General features: G+C 40.5%; 1 protein-coding gene and 1 pseudogene across 2 annotated transcripts in view; one reads left to right on the forward strand and one right to left on the reverse strand.

Moving 5' to 3' along the window:
* The window catches only part of XKRX (XK related X-linked), a 32,327-nt gene extending 19,601 nt beyond the window's left edge, over nt 1-12,726 (forward strand). For both annotated transcript variants that reach the window (XM_064362606.1, XM_021666671.2), the window contains exons 2-3: nt 2,563-2,831; nt 10,796-12,726. In XM_064362606.1, the coding sequence (XP_064218676.1) occupies nt 2,576-2,831; nt 10,796-11,541 (1,002 nt within the window). In that variant the 5' untranslated portion in view covers nt 2,563-2,575 and the 3' untranslated portion in view covers nt 11,542-12,726. The remainder of the gene's footprint in view (nt 1-2,562; nt 2,832-10,795) is intronic.
* A 1,949-nt stretch (nt 12,727-14,675) lies between these two features.
* On the reverse strand, nt 14,676-15,455 carry LOC135268216 (ribosome biogenesis protein NSA2 homolog; annotated as a pseudogene).
* Between the last annotated feature and the right edge of the window lie 6,560 nt (nt 15,456-22,015).

Below are 22,015 nucleotides of genomic sequence, written 5' to 3' on the forward strand. Positions count from 1 at the left end.
TTTCAAATACAATATATTGAGTTAACCAATTGAAAACTCTCAAGATACAAACTTCAGAAAGTACCCAGCTGCACCCTCCCCTCTTTTTGACTTCCTTTGTTTGTTTTGTGAACCCTCTGTGTGGAGTATTGAGTACTGTTTTTTATTTTTTGTTGTTTAACTTCCACTAGAAATGATTGGGAAGCATTTATAACCTCAGGCAGCTAAGCCCATAGCAGAGAAAAGATAATTAAAAACTCATAAATTATACTCTGGATTTGCTTATTTTCGAGGCCAATTACTTGTTAGATAGGTAGGAACTTGATCAGACACATGAAGATGCTTGTAGGGTCTGGCTCCCTTACATGAAATGCAAGCATGCTTCTGAAATGAAAATGTATTCTAATTTACTGAAGCTTGTAAATGGGTAAACATCCTTACTTAAACCGGAAAATAGCCTTGAGAATAGAAACATAAACGGAACATTTCATGCCACCAACTTCTCCAATACTGTTCTCCAATTTAGCAATAATATTGATGGGTTTGTGTTAAAATATAAACTTTTTCATTGAAAATCCACTTATGCAGAACAAGAATAGGAAAAAAAGTGTTGCTTTCTCTTCTCTGTTCTTTCCTTGCATCTTTTTCTTTCCCAGGTCTTAGAGTTTGTCCCTAGAAGGTGAAAGTTTCAAACTACATGCTTCAGAATGGTACACATGCATCAATCTTAGGGTGATCTGTGGAGACTGGCAGCCAGCATATGTTCCAAACTTTCCTATCAGGAGCTAAAGCCTGGAGAACATATCACTCTCTGAGCTTGTCTTTGGTCTACTTTTCTGTTAAATTTCATTGCTGTTGTTATTATCCTCTCCTCCCATAGTTACTTACCCTGTATTCTTTTCTTCCCATTCTTTCATTTACTCAGCAAATATTTCTGAAATATGCACTAAGTGATAAGAGCTGTGAACAAGATAAATACAACCCTTCACCTCAGTCTATTGGGGAAGATGTCTTAATTTCCACAAAAAATGTTTTTACTAGTCATAAAGTAGTCCATATGTTTTATTCATTCAAGGTAAGTGGGGAAGTGGTAACTCAGGTGTTCCAGAACAAGATGTTCTAGTTGCTTTTCTTCCACTTACAACATCAGAGCTGCTAAAGACTTCTGATTTGTATGGGAGAGATGGGAAGGGCATAGCAGGAAATGTCATCTTACCCTTATTCCAAAGATGATAGGCTTTAAAAGGGAGTTTTTTCTCTGTAAAGAAAGAATCCAATTTAAAAGGCTTTTGTCCACAAACAGGCCAGGAGGCACAAAAAGTAACTATTACAGTGATCTTTGGAGGGTCTAGGTATGTAGTTCATTTGGTTTTGAGTTGTTATCTTTTAAGTACCTTTGTTGCTTTCATGGCTTTCTATGTATATGAGAGATTTTTTTTTCCCTGATCTCTGCCAAGACTTTTTGGCTGTGATATAGTTGTGAGTCTTTTCTTGAAAAAGCAGAATCTGGCCAGGTATGTAGGCTCATGCCTGTAACCCCAGTACCTGGGAGGCAGAGGCGGGCGGATCACCTGAGGTCAGGAGTTCAAGACAAGCCTGGCCAACATAGTGAAAACCTATCTCTATTAAAAATACAAAAAAAAAAAAAAAAAACTTAGCCAGGCATGGTGGCACTCACCTGTAATCCCAGCTACTCAGGAGACTGAGGTAGAAGAATCGCTTGAACCCAGGAGGCAGAGGTGCAGTGAGCAGAAATCATGCCACTGCACTCCAGCCTAGATGACAGAGTGAGACTGCCTCGGAAAAAAAAAAAAAAGCAGAATTGTAAACCTTGATTATGAAGCTGAATGCTTTGAGTGAGGGCTGCATTACCTCATGAATTTGAGGTAAGAAAACAGGGCTTTTTGGAACCTTTATCATTTCCCTAGGAACATAATATATTGACTTAATACCGTTGTGTTCAAGGTACTTCTCTACCTGCCACAGGCCTATTCTTAAAAAGACAAAACAATTCCTCAAGTCCTCAAAGAAGTACTCCTGAAATGGTGTTCTTAGGTCAGTCGATGACTGAACAAAAAAGGATTTAGATTCATGTAACTTGTAGAAGGCGTGACCAACCCTTTGACTTATGAGAAATGATCAGAACAGAGGAGAGAAAAAGACAAAAAGTAGTGTAGGCTGGCCACGGTGTCTCACACATATCCCAGCACTTTAGGATCCCAGCACATTGGGTCAAGGCAGTAGGATTGCTTGAGCCCGGGAGTTTAAGACCAGTCTGGGCAACATGTCGAGATCTCGTCTGTACAAAAATAAAAATAAAAATAGCTGGCATGGTGGTATGCACCTGTAGTCCTAGCTACTCAGAAGGCTGAGGTGTGAGGATCACTTGAGCCCAAGAGGTCAAGGCTGCAATGAGTTATGATTGTGCCACTGCACTCCAGCCAGGGTGACAGAGTAAGATCTTGTCTCAAAAAAAAGTTTAAAAATAAAGTAGCACAACCTCCCCGTTATTTTTTCCCCTCATTACAACCGTCCTTCCCAGGACAGCTTTAGTTAAGTTCCCATGATGCTTTACTTCTGCAGATGTTTGGAGGCCATGATTAAGTACCTCACACTGTGGAAGAAAGAGGGGCAGGAGGAGCCCTATGTCAGCCTCACCCGAAAGAAGATGATAATAGATGGCGAGGAGGTGCTGATAGAATGGGAGGTGGGCCACTCCATCCGGACCCTCGCTATGCACCGCAATGCGTACAAACGTATGTCACAGATCCAAGCCTTCCTGGGCTCAGTGCCCCAGCTGACCTATCAGCTCTATGTGACCCTGATCTCTGCAGAGGTCCCCCTGGGTAGAGGTGAGTGGGGTCAGAAAAGGGGAGGGCTCCAGTTAAATCAATGGTCTCAGAAGTCTAGACCCAAGCTGTCTAATATACTGGCCATTAGCTTCATGTGGCTATTTAATTTAAAATTGAATAAAATTAAAAACTTCCTCATTAATACTAGCTACATTTCAGGTTCTCAGTAGCCATACGTGGCTAGCAACTACTGTATTGGGTGGCACAGGTATAATAAACATTTCCATCATCACAGAAAGTTCTATTGGACAGCACTGGTAGATAGTCAAAGAACTTGTGGAGTCAGACATCTCAAGCCTGCCAGATTTCTTAAACAGGTAAGCTGTTTAGACTAAAAATGTCACAGATAAACCTTCTCTGCGCCCAGAAAATGCTAGTAATACCAGCAGTCAGTAGGATGTTTTCCCTTGCCCAAAATGTTTAAATTATGCTGTTAGTTGTTTTGTTGGTTTAGGGATGGCAGTCTTTAATAAGAGGTTCCCAAATAGTACTGATCATCAGAATCATGTGATGAGCTTCTTTTTGAAATTATATCTGCTCCCCAGACTTGAATCAATCTTAGAGTGTGGGGGGACCAGGAATATGTATTTCTAAAAAGTACCCCAGTTGGTTTTGATCAGCCACATTTGGGAACCAATGATTTAATCATTTCTGCTAATGCCAGTGGAGAGAAAGAAAAGGAGTGTGGGGTGAATACTAATGAGAGTCAGGCCTGGTTCAAGTTCTGACTTTCACTATGATCTTTGGAGGAAGTTACAAAGCAATCACTGACCTAATTTCCCACTTGTAAAAGAGGGATCCTGAAATGAGTAAGACCTCTAGCAGAAGATGAAATGTGAGTCAGTGTTTTCAAAGTTGAGAGAAAATGTTGTTAATGAATTTTAACAGCCTGAGATTTGCTTCACCTGTTTGGGCAGGCGCTGGTATAGGTGTGGGTACAGCTTTGGACCATTTCCTTATTATTAGGTTCTGACCCTGTTTGGCAGAGTCCCATGTCTCAAAGAAGGTAAGGAGGAAATTTACCCTTTTGTCTTTTTTCCCCATTGAGAATTCTTCAAGTTCTATTTTTTGAAGCTTTTCACATATATTCCTAGTAGTTTGAGGAGAAAACTCTTTGGAAATGATGACGCTTTTCCTTCTGAGAATTTTGAAGGTCATCAAATCATCTAATAAAAATGACTCATGCCTGTAATCCTAGCACTTTGGGAGGCTGAGGCAGGCGGATCACTTAAAGTCAGGAGTTTGAAACCAGCTGGCCAACATGGTGAAACCCTGTCTTTATTAAAAATACAAAAAAAAATCATCAGAGTGCTCATGGATCATCTGTAATAAAAAAAAAAAAAAAAAAAAAAATCAAGGCTGGGCCTGGTGGCTGACACCTGTAATCCCAGCACTTTGGGAGGCCGAGGCGGGTGGATTACCTGAGGTCAGGAGGTTGAGACCAGCCTGGCCAACATGCAAAACCCCATCTCTACTAAAAATACAAAAATTAGCTGGGCATGGTGGCGTATGCCTATAATCCCAGCTACTTGGGAGGCTGAGGCACAAAAATCACTTGAACCTGGGAGCCAAGATCACGCCATTGCACTCCAGCTTGGGTGACAGAGTGAGACTTTGTCTCAAAAAAAGAAAAAAATCAGCCAGGCGTAGTAGCAGGAGCCTGTAATCCCAGCTACTTGGGAGGCTGAAGCAGGAGAATTGGTTGAACCTGGGAGGTGGAGGTTGCAGTGAGCTGAGACTGCGCCACTGCACTCCAGCCTGGGCAACAGAGCAAGACTCCCATCTCAAAAATAAATTAATTAAAAAAAAAGTATACATTACAAAAGTAATACTTGCACAAACTGACCTACAAGTAATTGTATATGCACAGAAAATTTCTGGAAAACTATACAAGAAACTACCTCTGCGGATCGGGAATGAAAAGTCAGCAGTCTTACTTTTTTTTTTTTTTTTTTTTTTGAGACAGAGTCTCACTCTGTTGGCCAGGCTGGAGTGCAGTGGTGCAATGTTGGCTCACTACGACCTCTGGCTTCTGGGTTTAAGCATTTCTCCCACCTCAACCTCCCAAGTAACTGGGACAACAGGCACGTGCCACCACACCTGGCTAATTTTTTTATATATATATATTTTTTAGTAGAGATGGGGTTTCGCCGTATTGGCCAGGCTGGTCTTGAACTCCTGACTTTATGATCCACTCCCCTCTTCCTCCCAAAGTGCTGGGATTACAGGTGTGAGCCACTGCACCTGGCCTAGCAGTCTTACTTTTTACTTTAAATTCTTCTATATGGTTTGAAAATTTTTTCATGATCATGCATTACTAGCTTTGGTCTTTATTATTTTTTTTAAATTACAAAAGTCAGACATGGTTATAGTAAAAATTAAAAACCATATAGAATAGATATAAAATAGGAAATGTGATCTCACTCCCCAGAGATAAATTCTGTTAATCATCCAGTATATATCCTTCTGGACTTATTTTTACTATGTAAACATGAACATACATACAACATATATTGTATATGTCTTTGTCCAAACATGGACTGTATGAAACATTCTGTTCAACAACATCTTTTTCAAAAGTACATTATGCTAGTACATATTTTCTCAAATTATTTATATATACATGTATAACAATAATAAGCATACGATATGGATTTCCTTTATATGAATTAGAATATTCATTCTTATTCTCCTAACTTTCTATTGATAGGATTCTATTGATTGTCTCAAAAAAGGAAAAAAAAAGGTAGCACAGCTTTCCCAAGTTATTTTTTCCCCTCATTACAACCTCCCTTCCCAGGACAGCTTTAGTTAAATTCCCATGATGTTTTACTTCTGCAGATGTTTGGAGGCCATGATTAAGTACCTCACCCTGTGGAAGAAAGAGGGGCAGGAGGAGCCCTATGTCAGCCTCACAAATTTTAATTTTTCACAAAAAAATTTTTTCTAATTAAAAATTATGCCACAGTGAACATATTTATAAATGTCTGTGTACTTGAATGAGACTTTGTAGGATAAATTTATAGCAGTAGAATTGCTGGGTGAAAGGATATGTATGTTTAAAATTTTATTGATATTGTCAAATAACTCTCCCCAAAAGATATATGAATTTATACTCTCACCAACAATATACAAATGTGTCTATTTCTGTTTCTTCATATCCTAAATGAAATATTATTTATTTGTATAATTATAAGATAATTGGCTTTCTTTGGTTATGAATGAAGCTGAGCATCTTTTTGTGTTTGGCCATTGTGTGTTCTGCAAATTGCTTGTTTATATATTTTACTCACTTCTTCTAGTGGGTTGTCTTTTTTATATTAATTTTTAGTAGCTATTTACTTATTCTTGTTATTAATCCTTTCTCTGCTGTGAATGGGTATGTATGCATATATTTGTATAATTTTTTGCTTGAACATACACATGTTTTAAATATGTATATACATATCATACATGTAATATATGTGTGATATATTATCCACAGTACATTTTGTAGTATCTTCGGGCATTCTGAAGTATTACATTTTTGTGTATTCAAATTCTTTATTGCTTTTAGATTTTGTGCCTTTCTTACAAAGGCCTATCACATCTGGTAGAACAATTTACCCCAATTTTCTAAGTAGATTAATTTTCAAGATCAATTTTTTAATTCCTCCAACAAAAAACAAAGCAAAATAATAACAACAAAAGAAAAACCATTTCATTAAGATTCTGACTGGGATTTGCATCAAATTACTTAGGTTATTTAGGGGCAATTTACATCTTTATAGGATTGATGGACTTCATATTGTGAAATGATAAATCTCTCCATTTTATTAAATATTTTAAAGTGTACCTCAGTAAAATTGTATAGTTTTCTTGCTGTGGGTCTTACATTTTTATAAGGCTTACATTCAGATGTTCTATCAGTTTTAAAATGACCTGATTTTCTAAGTACCAGGATAGTATCCAGGTAAAGTAAACCCACCTGCCATACTTTTAGAAATAGGGTGATGATGAAGATGATGAAGAAGAATAGGAAGAAAAGGAGGAGGGGGAGGAGGAGAAAAAGGATAAGAAAGAAGAAGGGAAGGAGGAAGAAGAAGAAAGAAGAACACAGCTAAAAGATAGTATTTACTAGGTTCTAGGCATTTCTCTAAGCCCTTTACATGTAAATGTTTATTTAATCTTTACCACAACCCTATGAGATAATTATGATTCTCATTTTACAAATGAAGAAACAGACACACTGAGAGTTTCGGTATATTCCCCCAAGGTCCCATAAGAAGCAAGTAGCAAAGATTGGATTGGAATTCAGGGTGTTTGCCTCCAGAACCTGTGTATTTTGTCCTCTTATGGCATGAGTCTATTTATAGGGACACAGATTGAAAATGTTTTTACATTTATTGGAAGCATCAGGATTTTTCCTTCTGTTACACTACTAATCAATAAATGAGTTCTAATGTAAGAGAAAGCATTGCCACACTTAGGTGGATATATGCTCTGACATTCCCACTTCTATAACTTGTATCAACTCTTGAAGATGGGACTGAGAATGGTTGAGAAAGCTGAGTCACCACCTCGAGAGTCTCCCATTCCAGTCTCTGAGATTCCAACACTCTACTTAAAACTGAAGAACTCAGAAACAGAGCTGTGCTTCCTTTTGGGTTTTCATGGAGGAAATCTTAAGTTTTCCTACATGAAAAGTAAAAGATTAAGTTGACATCTCTATGGCCACTGTTTCCCTAGATCAAGTGTTTTAATAGGAACGGAAAGCTCCAGCTTTTCTTTTGGATGAGTATTCCTCAGCCCTCCCACTTCTCTTCAGAGCACTGGATTTTTCTTAGTAATCAGCATCCTTTGACATAAAGGAAGAAAAGGAAAGGGCCACCTGTGTCATCTATAGTTGAGGCTTAGGCAGAACAGGTTAGAGAGCATCCTGGCTCTTTAGGGCCACTACTCTAACATATGGTGCTATGGATGTCATGGGCGAGGCAACAGGATTTTGAAATTTTTGAACCTCTCTGCTGCAAATTCAGAGATTTCTAAGATATGGGGGTAATGAATTGACATTGCTGATGACAAATATAAGCAACTCTGGGATATCAGTGAATTGAGAACTGAGGCACATAGATATTCAATGACCTCCAAAAGTTCCTATACAGCTGAACCAAGGATTTCCCTTCCCCTCCCCTCTCCTCCCCTCCTTTCCCCTCCCCTCTTTGACAGAGTTTCACCCTTGTTGCCCAGGCTGCAGTGCAATGGGGTGATCTTGTCTCACTGCAACCCCCACCTTTCCGATTCAAGCGACTCTCCTGCCTCAGCCTCCTGAGTATTTGGGATTATAGGCATGCACCACCACGCTCAGCTAATTTTTGTATTTTTAGTAGAGACGGGGTTTCACCACGTTGGTTATGCTGGTCTCGAACTCCTGACCTCAGGTGATCCACCCACCTCAGCCTCCCAAAGTTCTGGGATTACAGGCGTAAGTCACTGCCAAGGATTTCTAATTAGGGTTTTTTTCTTTTTGAGAAAGAATCTCACTCTGTCACTCAGGCTGGAGTGCAGTGGGGCGATCTCAACTCACTGCAACCTCCGCCTCCTGGGTTCAAGTGATTCTCGTGCCTCAGCCTCCTGAGCAGCTGGGATTACAGGCACGCCACCATGCCTGGCTATTTTTTTTTTCTTTTTGAGACAGAGTCTCACTCTGTTGCCCAGGCTGGAGTGCAGCAATACAATCTTGGCCCACTGTAACCTCTGCCTCTCAGGTTCAAGTGATTCTCCTGCCTCAGCCTCTGGGGTAGCTTATATTATAGGCACACACCACCATGTCTGACTAATATTTGTATTTTTAGTAGAGATGGTGTTTCACCATGTTGGCCAGGCTGGTCTCAAACTCCTAACCTCACGTGATCCACCTGCCTTGGTCTCCCAATGTGCTGGGATTACAGGCATGAGTCACCCCGCCCAATCTAATTAGGCAATTTATGCACCTCTCTGATCTCAGAAGTCTTCATTAATTCCACAGACATTTATTGAGCACCTACTATGTTCCAGGTAATGTGTTAGGCTCTGGCATACAGCAGTGAACAAAATAGACATGGTCCTCTGTGCCTTCATGGAATTTTCAATACACATTTTGATATGTCACTGGAGTTAAGTGTTCTAGAAACACACACAAACAATGTTAGTTCCTCAAAGAAGGTATACATCAAAGAAGGGACTTCTATTAGCAAGGGCATTCTCTATGAGTCTCCTAAGACTGGATTTTTTCAAATAGAGTTCTTTCTGCCTTATTCAATGTTTGCTCTGAAGCCTGCTTCATCAACAAAGTCTGCCTGATACCTTTATATGTACTCTTCTCATGTTAGTGACTTTTCAATGTTCTAAGACCCATGCATTTTAAAGAAGTTTAGTTTGTATATTTATATAATTATTAAAGTGTTACAGCATATGTTCATCATGGGAAATTTAGAAAATAGAGAACTTCAGAGAAAAAGATTTTTTGTTTTTTTGGTGATGGAGTCTCACTTTGTCACTGAGTGCAGTGGCGTGATCTCGGCTCACTGCAACTTCTGCCTCCAAGGTGCAAGCAGTTCTTCTGCCTCAGCCTCCTGAGTAGCTAGCTGGTACTACAGGTGCATGCTGCCATGCCTGGCTAATTTTCTGTATTTTAGTAGAGACAGGGTTTCACTGTGTTGCCCAGGTTGGTCTTGAACCCCTGAGCTCAGGCAATCTGACCCCTTTGTCCTCCCAAAGTACTAGGATTATAGGCATGAGCCACTGTGCCCAGTGAGAAAAAGATTTCTAAAACTGATATCAAATTATCGCACACACTAAAAGATATTTTGGTTCATTTTTTTCCATTTTTTTGCATTTATTTTGTTTTACTGTATATATTCAAGGTGTACAATGTGATGTTTTGATGTATGTATATTGTGAAATGATTACCGCAACCAAGCTAATTAACAGATTCATCACCTCACATAGTTACCATTTATGTATGTATGTGTGTCTGTGTGTATGTGTGGTAAAACCAAGATCCACTCTCTTTAAAAATTTCAAGTATACAATACATTATTGTCATAGTCATCATGTTGTACATTAGAGCTCTGAAACTTACTCATCTTATAAGTCTAAGTTTGCAGCCGTTGATCAAAATCCTTCCTTTCCCTAAACCCCCATCCCCTGGTAACCACCTATTCTACTCTGTTTATAGGAGTTCGACTTTTTTAGATTCCACATATAAGTAAGAAAATGCAGTATTTTTCTTTCTGTGCCTAGCTCATTTCACTTAGCGTAATGTCCTCTAGGTTCATCTGTGTTGTCACAGATGGTGGAGTTTTCTTCATTTTATGGTTGAATAATAATCTGTTGTATATATATACACACATGTCAGATTTTCTTTATTCATTCATCTGTCAACAGATACTAAGTTTGTTTCCATATCTTGGCTATTGAGAATAATACTACAATGAACATGGGAGTGCAGATACCTCTTTGAGATACTGATTTCCTTTAGGTATACACCCAGCAGTAAGGTTATTTGATCATATGGCAGTTCTGTTTTTAATTTTTTTGGAGAACCTCCATACTGTTTTCTATAATGGCTGTATCAATTTATGTTCCCAAAAACAGTGTAAAAGGGTCCTTTTTCTCACATCCTCGCCAACGCTTATTATTTTTTTTAAATAATAGCTATTCTAACAGGTGCAAGATGATATCTCATTGCACTTTTGATTTGTATTTTTGTGATGATTAGTGATGTTGAACACCTTTTCATATACCTGTTGGCCATTTATATGCCACCTTTGGAAAAAGTCTGTTCAAATTCATGCTATTTTTTTTCATATAGCTGTGATCATATGTTCATTTGCTCTTCACTGGAGCTCTCACGTCTCACCTATCATCTCTCTGGACCTCTGGGTTATAAGTATAGCCTTCATCACTAACATTAACTGATTGTGTTTTTGTTTTTTTAACAGTTGTGCTAATGGTCTTTTCCCTGGTATCAGTCACCTATGGGGCTACCCTTTGCAATATGTTGGCTATCCAGATCAAGTACGATGACTACAAGATTCGCCTTGGGCCACTAGAAGTCCTTTGCATCACCATCTGGCGGACACTGGAGATCACTTCCCGCCTCCTGATTCTGGTGCTCTTCTCAGCCACTTTGAAATTGAAGGCTGTGCCCTTCCTAGTGCTCAACTTCCTGATCATCCTCTTTGAACCTTGGATTAAGTTCTGGAGGAGTGGTGCCCAGATGCCCAATAACATTGAGAAAAACTTCAGCCGGGTCGGCACTCTGGTGGTGCTGATTTCAATCACCATCCTCTATGCTGGCATCAACTTCTCTTGCTGGTCAGCTTTGCAGTTGAGGTTGGCAGACAGAGATCTCGTCGACAAAGGGCAGAACTGGGGACATATGGGCCTGCACTATAGTGTGAGGTTGGTAGAGAATGTGATCATGGTTTTGGTTTTTAAGTTCTTTGGAGTGAAAGTGTTACTGAATTACTGTCATTCTATGATTGCCTTGCAGCTCATTATTGCTTATCTGATTTCCATTGGCTTCATGCTCCTTTTCTTCCAGTACTTGCATCCATTGCGCTCACTCTTCACCCATAATGTAGTGGACTACCTCCACTGTATCTGCTGCCACCGGCACCCTCGGACCAGGGTTGAGAACACAGAGCCACCCTATGAGGCTGAAGCAAGGCAAAGTGTTGTCTGATTCTATTTTCTCGGTATTTTAGGATGGGTTGGGAGTTGCCAAGAACAACTATGAAATTGAAGGAAAGGATGAGGCTAATGGCATTGTCTTGACTTTTCTGTTAAGCCTATCAGAAGAAAGAGCAACTCCCAATTAGGTTTTATTTTCTTAAGAGTTGCCACTATGTTTGGACACAGGAGGTATCCACTATATAGTTGGAAGGGTCAGAAATACCATTCACACCCTTCTTACCAGGTCAATTGGAATAACTTGCCTTCAAGCACTTTAGGCTTTCTAAAGTGACCTTCTCGCTCTGCTCATTTGCTTGATGCCTTTCTGAGCTTACCTGGGCTGAGCTGAAGTCCCAGAGTCCCACTAGAATATATCCTGACTGATCAGAAGATATGACAGCTTACCAGTTAAGGGTACCTCCCAGGTAACAGTCTGACTGATGTGGAACCTGCAACTGTCAGTGTGGCTGGAGTCTTTTTAATTCCAATGAGAAGCTCTGTCTGAGAAGAAAATCTCCACTATTAAAAGAATTGCTCCCCAAACAAATTAGCTCTCTGTTAGGATTTTACTAGTGGTCATTCAGCAGAGGCACTTCATAGGCACACTCTGAGGAGAAAGTGCAGAGTGGGATTCCTTCAGGGCATAAGCCAAAATGACTCTTTTTCTCAGGGACCTGCATAGGCCTCCAGCTTGTCTAGTGGAATCGTTGAGTGAAACCTCTCACTTAACTGCCTCATGAGCAGAGATTTCCTCCAAACCAGCTTTTCTGTGCTCTTGGTATTTTAGTACTTGATGTGGACCTCAGAGAAGTTGAACTGTAATTGACAATGTTTCTGATGTGTGGAAGAAATGAAGACTGCTTTGTGTCTACTGTTGTCCTGAGTATTTCATTTGTGTGTGTGTGTGTGTGTGTGTGTGTGTGTGTGTCTGTGTGTGTCTGTGTGTCTGTGTGTCTGTGTGTTTAGGGGAGAGAGAAGATAATGATGGATTGAGATGAGTGGCTAACACTCCAAGGTAGCGTGAAGGCAGAGGAGGGAAACAAGATCACATTAAATCACTATCAGTACTGGTTTCTGCCTACAGGATTTTCCTTTTTTTTTTTTTTTCCTTTTTGAGACAAAGTCTCGCTCTGTCACCCAGACCAGTGTGGTGGCGTGATCTTGGCTCACTGTGACCTCTGCCTCCTGGGTTCAAGCGATTCTCCTGCCTCAGCCTCCCAAGTAGCTGGGATTACAGACGCCTGCCACCATGCCTGGCTAATTTTTAGATTTTTAGTAGAGATGAGGTTTCACCATGTTGGCCAGGCTGGTCTTGAATTCCTGACCTCAAGTTGTCCACCCACCTTGGCCTCCCAAAGTGCTGAAATCACAGGTGTGAGCCACCTCACCCGGCCAGGATTTTACTGTATAATAAGGAGCATATGGGGGCCGGGCGCAGTGGCTCATGCCTGTAACCCCAGCACTTTGGGAGGCCGAGGTGGGTGGATCATGAGGTCAAGAGATTGAGACCATCCTGGCCAACATGGTGAAACCCCGTCTCTACTAAATATACAAAAAAATTAGCTGGGCATGGTGGCGCGTGCCTGTAATCTCAGCTACTCAGGAGGCTGAGGCAGGAGAATTGCCTGAACCCAGGAGGCGGAGGTTGTGGTGAGCCGAGATCGCGCCATTGTATTCCAGCCTGGGTAACAAGAGCGAAACTCCGTCTAAAAAAAAAAAAAAAAAAAAAAGGAGCATATGTTTATCAACCCTCTGTTCGTTCCTATACCCCCAGTGGATGAATGCATGTCTCCTTTTCTCCTATATCTCAATGTTTACATCTCATATCAGTTGGGTATTTCAATAGGAATGTCAGCCAGCTACCTCTGAGGTAACCAGGGGATTGAAGTTACTGTGGCCACTGCCTACTGGGACCAAATGTCCCAGCATTTACCCAACTAATGCTTGCCCCTCATAGACTAGGAAAATTACAAGAACTCCCAATAGTGTGTACCAGTTGTGCCCACCACAGTACTTCAGGAAATTGTGAACAATCTGACCTAGGACTTCCCATCCTCATCCAATTTTATTCTTGGTAGCGTGCTAAGAATTTACCATTAGTCATATCCCCACCTCTTATCAAATGTCAGGACATTATGTTGAGAGAGCTCTCTCTTCTAAGTAGCAGGGCTATTAACCACAGTTATCATATTTCTTGGTATGGCTAGCATGGTTTTCCCTTAGCCACTGTTTGGGGCTAAAAGGATTGTATACTTAATATGTGGGAGAGTGTATGGACTTGCTTTGAAGCAGTGGAGAGCTCCTGTTTTCAACCCCAACTCCCTCATTCCATTTTTCATAATGAAGAGACATAGGTTATTGTCATATAAAGCTTACCTGCTGTCTTCTAACTATGTTATTCAAGGTGAACCTGAAAGAAATAATCTATCAGACCTCCAGAAGAGTGCATCACTTCTTTGGAATTCAAGCAACAATTTCTCCCCAATATTTACCGTGCCCTCAAATAAGAGCAGGAGCAGCATGGAACAGTAATTTGGTCCATAAAAGCCATGTGACTCAGCTACTTAAGGAGTGGTGCTATTAAAACGTACAGGCACACACTGACCTAGGCAGGTCAATTCGAGATAGAATGGAGCTACACAAGGCAAAAAGTGTGCCTCAGTACTGGACCAGGCAAAATTTTCCTTCCTTGTGTCCTCCCCAACTTCCTCAGTGACGTAACATCCTGGGAATGCAGGCAGTTTAGGGGTGTGGAGCAGCTTCTGACCTGAAAAACCTGCTGCCCTCACCCATGGAGAAAAGACTCTAGTGATACATTATGTAAATGAACCCTTAGAACTTGCTATAGATGGTGGCCTTTTTGTTCTGCAAAAATCCTCGAGATAGACAGAAGACGGAATTGTGAAATATGGTAGTGGGGCAGGGCATATGCTCCCGTCCATTTGCAAACACTTAAAATTGACTACTCTCTTTTTATTCTGTGAAATCTTTTTTAAAAAACCATTTTAATGTTTACAATTTAATAAATAGATCCTTTGATGATTGCAGAGATGCAAGGCTGTTTGGTAGTATTCAGAAACATCACAGTAATGGCAGTTTTTTCAATTGGTGTGTAGTCCTCAATAATTATATATGAAATTGCTGTCAAACCAGTAAGATTGCATTTATACATCCTTCATTTTCAGGATTGTTGGTAACCCGGGCATATTTTCCCCAAATAACTTTGCCTCCTTGCATCACAAGGTCCAATTTGCTCACATTTACCTCCGTGACAGTACATTTGATAATAACACCCAAAGTTGTATACAGTGGAAATGAAGGATTCTTCTTTACACCAAGTATTGGTAGGCAAAAGGTGGCTTTCAGTTCATGATGTGTTTACATGGGCTTTTTTGAAATGCAAGCCATTAGCCTGATGAATCTTTCATATTTAGATGGTTCTCTTGTAAAGCCATCTCAAACAAAGCAGACTTTAGTAACCATCCTCTTCTATGCCTTCTTTCTCTTTCCTATTTTAATAACTTTTAATACTTCTGTTTCTCCCCGGGCACAGACTGTAGGCAGAGGGACTTCGCATTTTCCCGCCTTCTCTTTTCGTTTCTGTTTAATCGTATTGGAAAGTACTTTAGCTCGATATTGTCCCTCTCAGTTCAGCAGATAGGCAGGTACTGCTCCCTGTGGAGTCTTTTCATCATTCTTTTGTTTGGTATTTCTCTTTTCATGCATCTTGAGAATCTTTTTCATTTGTACTTTCTCAGCATGGTGCTATTTATGGTAAAGCTTAGCCTTCAGACCAGTCATTTTCTTTGCCTTCTTTGAATGTTCATGAGCCTCTTGGCTTTCCTTCTTCCTTTTTTTCTCATGGTAATCCAAATGATATCCATAGCGTTTATGGTGTAATTTAATATATTCGTTCTGTAGCATGGTGACTGCTGCAGAGCCACCAGTAGCAGCCCCTGGAGTGTGAAAATGCTCACAATTTTTGGGTCTGAGCGCCTTACGAGCTGACACTGCGCAGTACTCTCTGAAACCTTAAAGCAACATAGGGTACATGTGTAGAGACAAGTCTTGCTGAGTGGAGAGGAGGCAGAGATAGGGCCAGCAAATGGTTTCTGGAAAAGGCAGGCAGAACTATGAAGTTTGGGGAAAAGAAGTAGGCCATTGTAAGAACAGCTATTCTCATATTATTGGAAATTTGGTAGGCTAAGTATTGGGAAATTCACATGTTAGAAAAAGAAATAAAATAATAGTTTTCAATTTTATTTGCTCTGCAAGAACTTTGAAGACTATGGGCATAGGACTGTGAGGCACTGTGAGAGAACTAAATAGTAGCTTATATTTATGAGCACTTACTATATTCCTGGCATGGTACTGGTGCTTTATATGCATTTTTTTTTTTTGAGATGGAGTCTCACTCTATCGCCCAGGCTGGAGTGTAATGGCATGATCTCAGCTCACTGCAACCTCCGCCTCCCAGGTTCAAGCAATTCTCTTGCCTTAACCTTCCAAGTAGCTGGGATTACAGGCACCCACCATCATGACCAGCTGATTTTTGTATTTTTAGTAGAGACAGGGTTTCACCATGTTGGCCAGGCTGGTCTTGAACTCCTGACCTCAGGTGATCCACCCACCTCGGTCTCCCAAAGTGCTGGGATTACAGGTGTGAGCCACTGCGCCCGACCTATATGCATTATTTCATTCAATCCTCATGACAATCCTTATGAGGTAGGTATTGTTACCTCCCATTGTACAGATGATTCTAAGGCATAGGAAGGTTAAGAGGCCTGTCCAAGGTCATAGCTAGTGTCAGAGACAGGATTCAGTCCTATGCCCTCAGGCTCCAGAGCTTACACTCTTCATCATAGCACAAGCCTCTAAGTTCTCTTAGGTCCTTTGTGAAAGCATTTTAATGTGTTAGCAGTTTCAGCAGTATTTTCTGAGCTATGGCCGGGTTCATACCAAACAATGTTTCCTCCTAAACACTCCTTATCAGGAGGCACCACTGAATTCTCTCTACAGAGAGAAGTCCTAAAAAGCCTGGGATGAAAGCTGAGTGTATGCTCACATGCACTTGTAGATTTGTACTGGGAAAGTGAGGAGAAGGATGATAGAGGGGCCCATTTCTTTTCTAGTTTCAGAACGTTAACTCCTGTATGCCCCTCCTTACACACCTTTCAAACCATGGTTGTGGGAAGAAAACTGGAGAGAGCAGTTCCTGTTAAGGTATCTATGAACTCTGACTCCAGGAACAACCAATCAGACCAGTGCTGAAGCCCATTTCCATCCACTTTCTCCTGCTAGCACTGTTCTTACTCCTGCTGAGAAGCTGGTTTCTAGTTCTAGAGCAAACCAAGAGAAGTGGACTGTAGAGAATAATGCCCCTCCCTAGAGCATAGGTCAACCTTCAGTGCCCTTTCAGCTAACCCCTTCATGCTTGCACCTCATTTGGTTATGGTCCTTAACATTACAGAGTTTATTGTCACCTTCCAGGGTGAGGGTGAGGCAGGCATCTGTGGGGTAGGGTTCTCACCAGGACTTTCCATCTAAGCCCATGGGGTTCTATATCTAAGAAATTCTTTAGTACAAAATCAGCTGACTCTGGACCCTGTGAAATACTTACCTACTCAAGGTGGTTCTCTGAAGCCTTGTTCTCTGAAGCCTTTGCTATTGGGCTTTCTTACTGTCTTCAGAGGACACATATGTCCATAATCTTATGTCTTTCCTCCTGAAGAATTGGCACAATCAGTTACACACTTTAGACCTTAGAGCCCCTGGGGTGTACAGTGGAAATATGTTGAGTCTTGGCAAAAGAACATACACCATGTGAAACTGGAAAGTAGTGAGGCCAACCTGCGTGAGATATGTGAACTAGGTATGAAAAGAAACACATTTCGGCCAGGTGCAGTAGCTCACGCCTGTAATCCCAGCACTTTGGGAGGCCAAGGCGGGTGGATCACCTGAGCTCAAGAGCTTGAGACCATCCTGGGCAACATGGTGAAACCCTGTCTCTACTAAAATACAAAAAAATTAACCAAGCACGGTGGCGCACACCTGTAGTCACAACTACTAGGGAGGCTGAGGCACAAGAATCTCTTGAGCTCGGGAGGCAAAGGTTGTAGTGAGCCGAGATCGCACCACTACACTCCAGGTTGGGCTACAGAGTGAGGCTCCATCTCAAAAACAAAACAAAACAAAACAAAACACACACACACACACACACACACACACACACACACTCCACGCATGAAAATAATTCTCTGAATAGCACTTTATAATATGAAAAGCACATTTACACACATTATCTGTTCACCGATGCATCATTGTTAGGATAAGCCCTCTGAGTTGCACACGTGGATTTGCATTGTTTTATCTTTCAATTCACCAAGGATTAAGCTTTTATTTTTTGCCACGAAAACCTATATGGATATCTCAAAGTGCTGTATAGATCCTGAAAGACTTAAAAATGAATTCCATATACCTAGTGTAAGCGATGTGGGAGATAAACAGGTACTCTCACACGTTATTGGTATGAGTGTGAGATATTGATGTACATTTTGAAAGGTGATTTGTTATAATATTTGTGAAAATTAAATTGACAAACATTGTTTTCAGAATTTTAACCTCCAGAAAATTTTCCTATGGAAACATAGTCACAATTACACAAAGAGTTATGCATAGGGGTGTTAATGGCCCCACTATTTATAATGTTGAAAAACTGGTAACTTAAATTTCCATCTATGGGAAAATGACTGAACTCTAACAATTTCATAACTGAAATACTACCTAGCCATTAAGAGGAATGGGATAGCTGTATACAGTATGTGCTGAATGAAAAGATAAGAGACAGGCCAGGCGTGGTGGTTCATGCCTATAATCCCAGCACTTTGGGAGGCTTAGGTAGGAGGATTGTTTGAACTTAGGAATCTGAGATCAGCCTGGGCAACAGAATGAGACCTCAACTCTACTAAAAAGAAAAAGAAAAATCAGCCAGGCATGGTGGGGTATACCCCCGTAGTCCCAGCTACTTGGGAGGCTGAGGTGGGAGGATCACTTGAGCTCAGGAGATTGAGGCTGCAGTGAACCATGATCGCACCACTGCATCCCAGACTGGGTGACACAGCAAGACCCTGTCTCAAAAATTAAAAAGAAAAATGTTAAAAGTGACAAAAGCAAGTTGAAGAATAAAATGCATAAGATGAGGCTATAAAGAATCATTCAAAATTTGGAAGCAAGAGTGAGGGGAAGAATAATGACTCCTCCCCCGCACCTCCCTTAAAATCTTCATGTCCTGCTCCTCAGAACCTGTGAATATGTTGTGTTACATGGCTGGGGGAATTAAGGTTGCAAATCAGTGTACCTTAAAATAGGGAGATTACCTTGAATTATCCAGGTGTGCTTGATGTAATCACAAGGATCCTTATAAGAGAGAAGGTGATGTGAAGATAGAGGCAGAGAGATTTGAAGATGCCATGCTGTTGGTTTTAAAGATGGAGGAAGAGGCCACAAACCAAAGAATGCAAGAAAGCAGCTCCAGAAGCTGGAAAAAGCAATGAAACATTCTCTCATAGAAACTCCAGAAGGAATATGACCCTGCTGACATGTTGACTTCAGCCTTGTGAAACAGAGTTCTACCTTCTGATCTCCAGAACTGTTGAGAGAATAAATGTGTGTTGTTTTAAGCCACCTAGTTTTCGGTAATTTGTTACAGCAGCACTAGGAAACTAATACAAAAGGAAAGATGACTAGTTGATGCTTTAATGTCATGTTAAGATCATTTTTTAACAGGCCTCTCTGAGGGTCATCTGACTCTCTAGGTCTAGAGAATTGCAATTTAACACAATTGATGAGAGTCCAGTCATTTTACAATTCTGAAAAACTGGCAAGATGCAGTGACATCGTTTTCTGTCCACCTAAAGAAGACACCACAGGGAGAAGGAGAGGGATGAATAAGTGGAGCACAGAGGATTTTTAGGGCAGTGAAAATACTCTGTATAATACTACATTGGTAGGTACATATCATTACATATTTGTCCAAATCCATAGAATGTACAACATCATGAGTGAACCCTAATGTAAACTATGGACTTTGGGTGACATTCATGTGTCAATGTATCTTCATCAATTGCAACAAATGCACTACTCTGATGAGGGATGTTGACGAAGAAGGAGGCTATGTACTTGTGGGGGGCGGGGATATATAGAAAATCTTTCTGCCTTCCTCTCAGTTTAGCTGTGAACCTAAAACTGCTCTATAAAATGATCTTTTTAAAAAGAAAAACATGGAATATAACATTATTGGATGAAACAGACAATTATGTTAATAGTGACGATTGAATAGAACTGTCTTAGCTCTAAAATTGTAATTTTTTTTTTTTTTTTTTTTTAGTAGAGATGGGGTTTCACCATGTTGGTCAGGCTGGTCTCGAACTCCTGACCTCGTGATCTGCCCACCTCGGCCTCCCAGAGTGCTGGGATTACAGGCATGAGCCACTGCACCTGGCCTAAAATTGTAATTTTAAATGTATCTTTATAGAAATAAAACTATGTAGTAAACTATATGTTTATTAAATTATTTTTAAAAGACACCACTATTTTGGTTCTTATTGCCCTGTAGAACATTAACCAGCTTTGATTCTAATTTAGCAATCTTATTTTAGTATTCCTTTGGTTTTTTTTACTGACTATATATAAAATACTAGTTTTCATATCCTCTTTTGAGTTGGCTACCATCTTACTGGTTTCCTCCTCAATGAGTTAAATAAATCTTTGATACATATGAATTCTCTGTATGAAATGTATGCTTCTTTGTTTTAGAATTATTTTGAGAATCATATGTTAACAATGATCCCATTTTTGTAAAATACAAAACCAACAATATGGGGGTGGGGTTAGAGGAAAATGTTTCAAGATCTTTTCAGCAGTTCTCTGTTTGGGAAAGTGAGAGAGATTACTAGATTTCTCCTGTGTTTAGTGTTTTGCAACATTTAGATTTTGTATAAATTTACATGATATTTGTAATCATGAAGATATATTGCTTTAAAAGTAAATACATATGAAAATGATTCACACGCAGTGTGTGCCCTCAACAAGTTTAAGATCTGGCTGAAGATAGAGACTTGCTTCCTTCAACTAACTAGAAGTACAAGGCTAGTTATAGATAGGTGCCTTTGAAGGAAGGGGGCTATCATCTCTTGAGTGCGTATGAGATACCAAGGGCCATCTTGAATCATTTATATAGATTCATTTTATCATCACAGTGACTCTGTGAGGTAGATGCTATCTCTCTTTTTCATATAAAAAAGTTGAAGCTGCCGGGCGCGGTGGCTCAAGCCTGTAATCCCAGCACTTTGGGAGGCCGAGGCGGGTGGATCACGAGGTCAAGAGATCGAGACCATCCTGGTCAACATGGTGAAACCCCGTCTCTACTAATACAAAAAATTAGCCGGGCATGGTGGCGCGTGCCTGTAATCCCAGCTATTCAGGAGGCTGAGGCAGGAGAATTGCCTGAACCCAGGAGGCGGAGGTTGCGGTGAGCCGAGATCGCGCCATTGCACTCCAGCCTGGGTAACAAGAGCGACACTCCGTCTCAAAAAAAAAAAAAAAAAAAACACTCATGAAACAATTTTTAGACAAGGATAACTGACAGTGCTATGTACTTCCTACTGCATCACATTATGAGGTACATTAAGTCTGCATATCTTGTTTAGATTGATGCTAATATTGACCAGTGGGTTCAGGTGATGCCAGTGTATCCCCCCATTACAAAGATCTTTCTCAGCTTTTTACCTACTAATCATTGCCTAGATCTATGATTTCATTAAGGAATTGCAAAATGGGTGGTTTTTCTTTTTTTTTCTTTCTTTTTTTTTTTTTTTTTTGAGACGGAGTTTCGCTCTAGTTACCCAGGCTGGAGTGCAATGGCACAATCTCGGCTCACCGCAACCTCCGCCTCCTGGGTTCAGGCAATTCTCCTGCCTCAGCCTCCTGAGTAGCTGGGATTACAGGCACGCGCCACAATGCCCAGCTAATTTTTCGTATTTTTAATAGAGACGGGGTTTCACCATGTTGACCAGGATGGTCTCGATCTCTTGACCTCGTGATCCACCCGCCTCGGCCTCCCAAAGTGCTGGGATTACAGGCGTGAGCCACCAAGCCTGGCCTTTTCCTATGTTATCTTCTAGGAGTTTTATCATTTTGTGTTTTACATTTAAGTCTCTGATCCATTTTGAGTTAATTTTTTAAAGAGTGTTGTTAGGTCTGGATGTTCTTTTTTTTTTTTTTTTTTTTTTTTTTTGCATGCGTATGTCTGGTTATTCCAGTACTATTTGTTGAAAAGATCGTCTTTGATCCATGGTATTGCATTTTCTCCTTTACCAAACATCAATTGACGATTTACATGAGTCTATTTCTCGGCTGTCTCTACTGTCCCATTGATCTATATGTCTACCCTTTCACCAATACCACACAGTCTTGATTACTGTAGT

The sequence above is a fragment of the Aotus nancymaae genome, unplaced genomic scaffold (assembly GCF_030222135.1).
Source record: "Aotus nancymaae isolate 86718 unplaced genomic scaffold, 86718_ANA_hifiasm-v0.15.2.pri h1tg000004l, whole genome shotgun sequence".
Lineage (NCBI taxonomy): Eukaryota > Metazoa > Chordata > Mammalia > Primates > Aotidae > Aotus > Aotus nancymaae.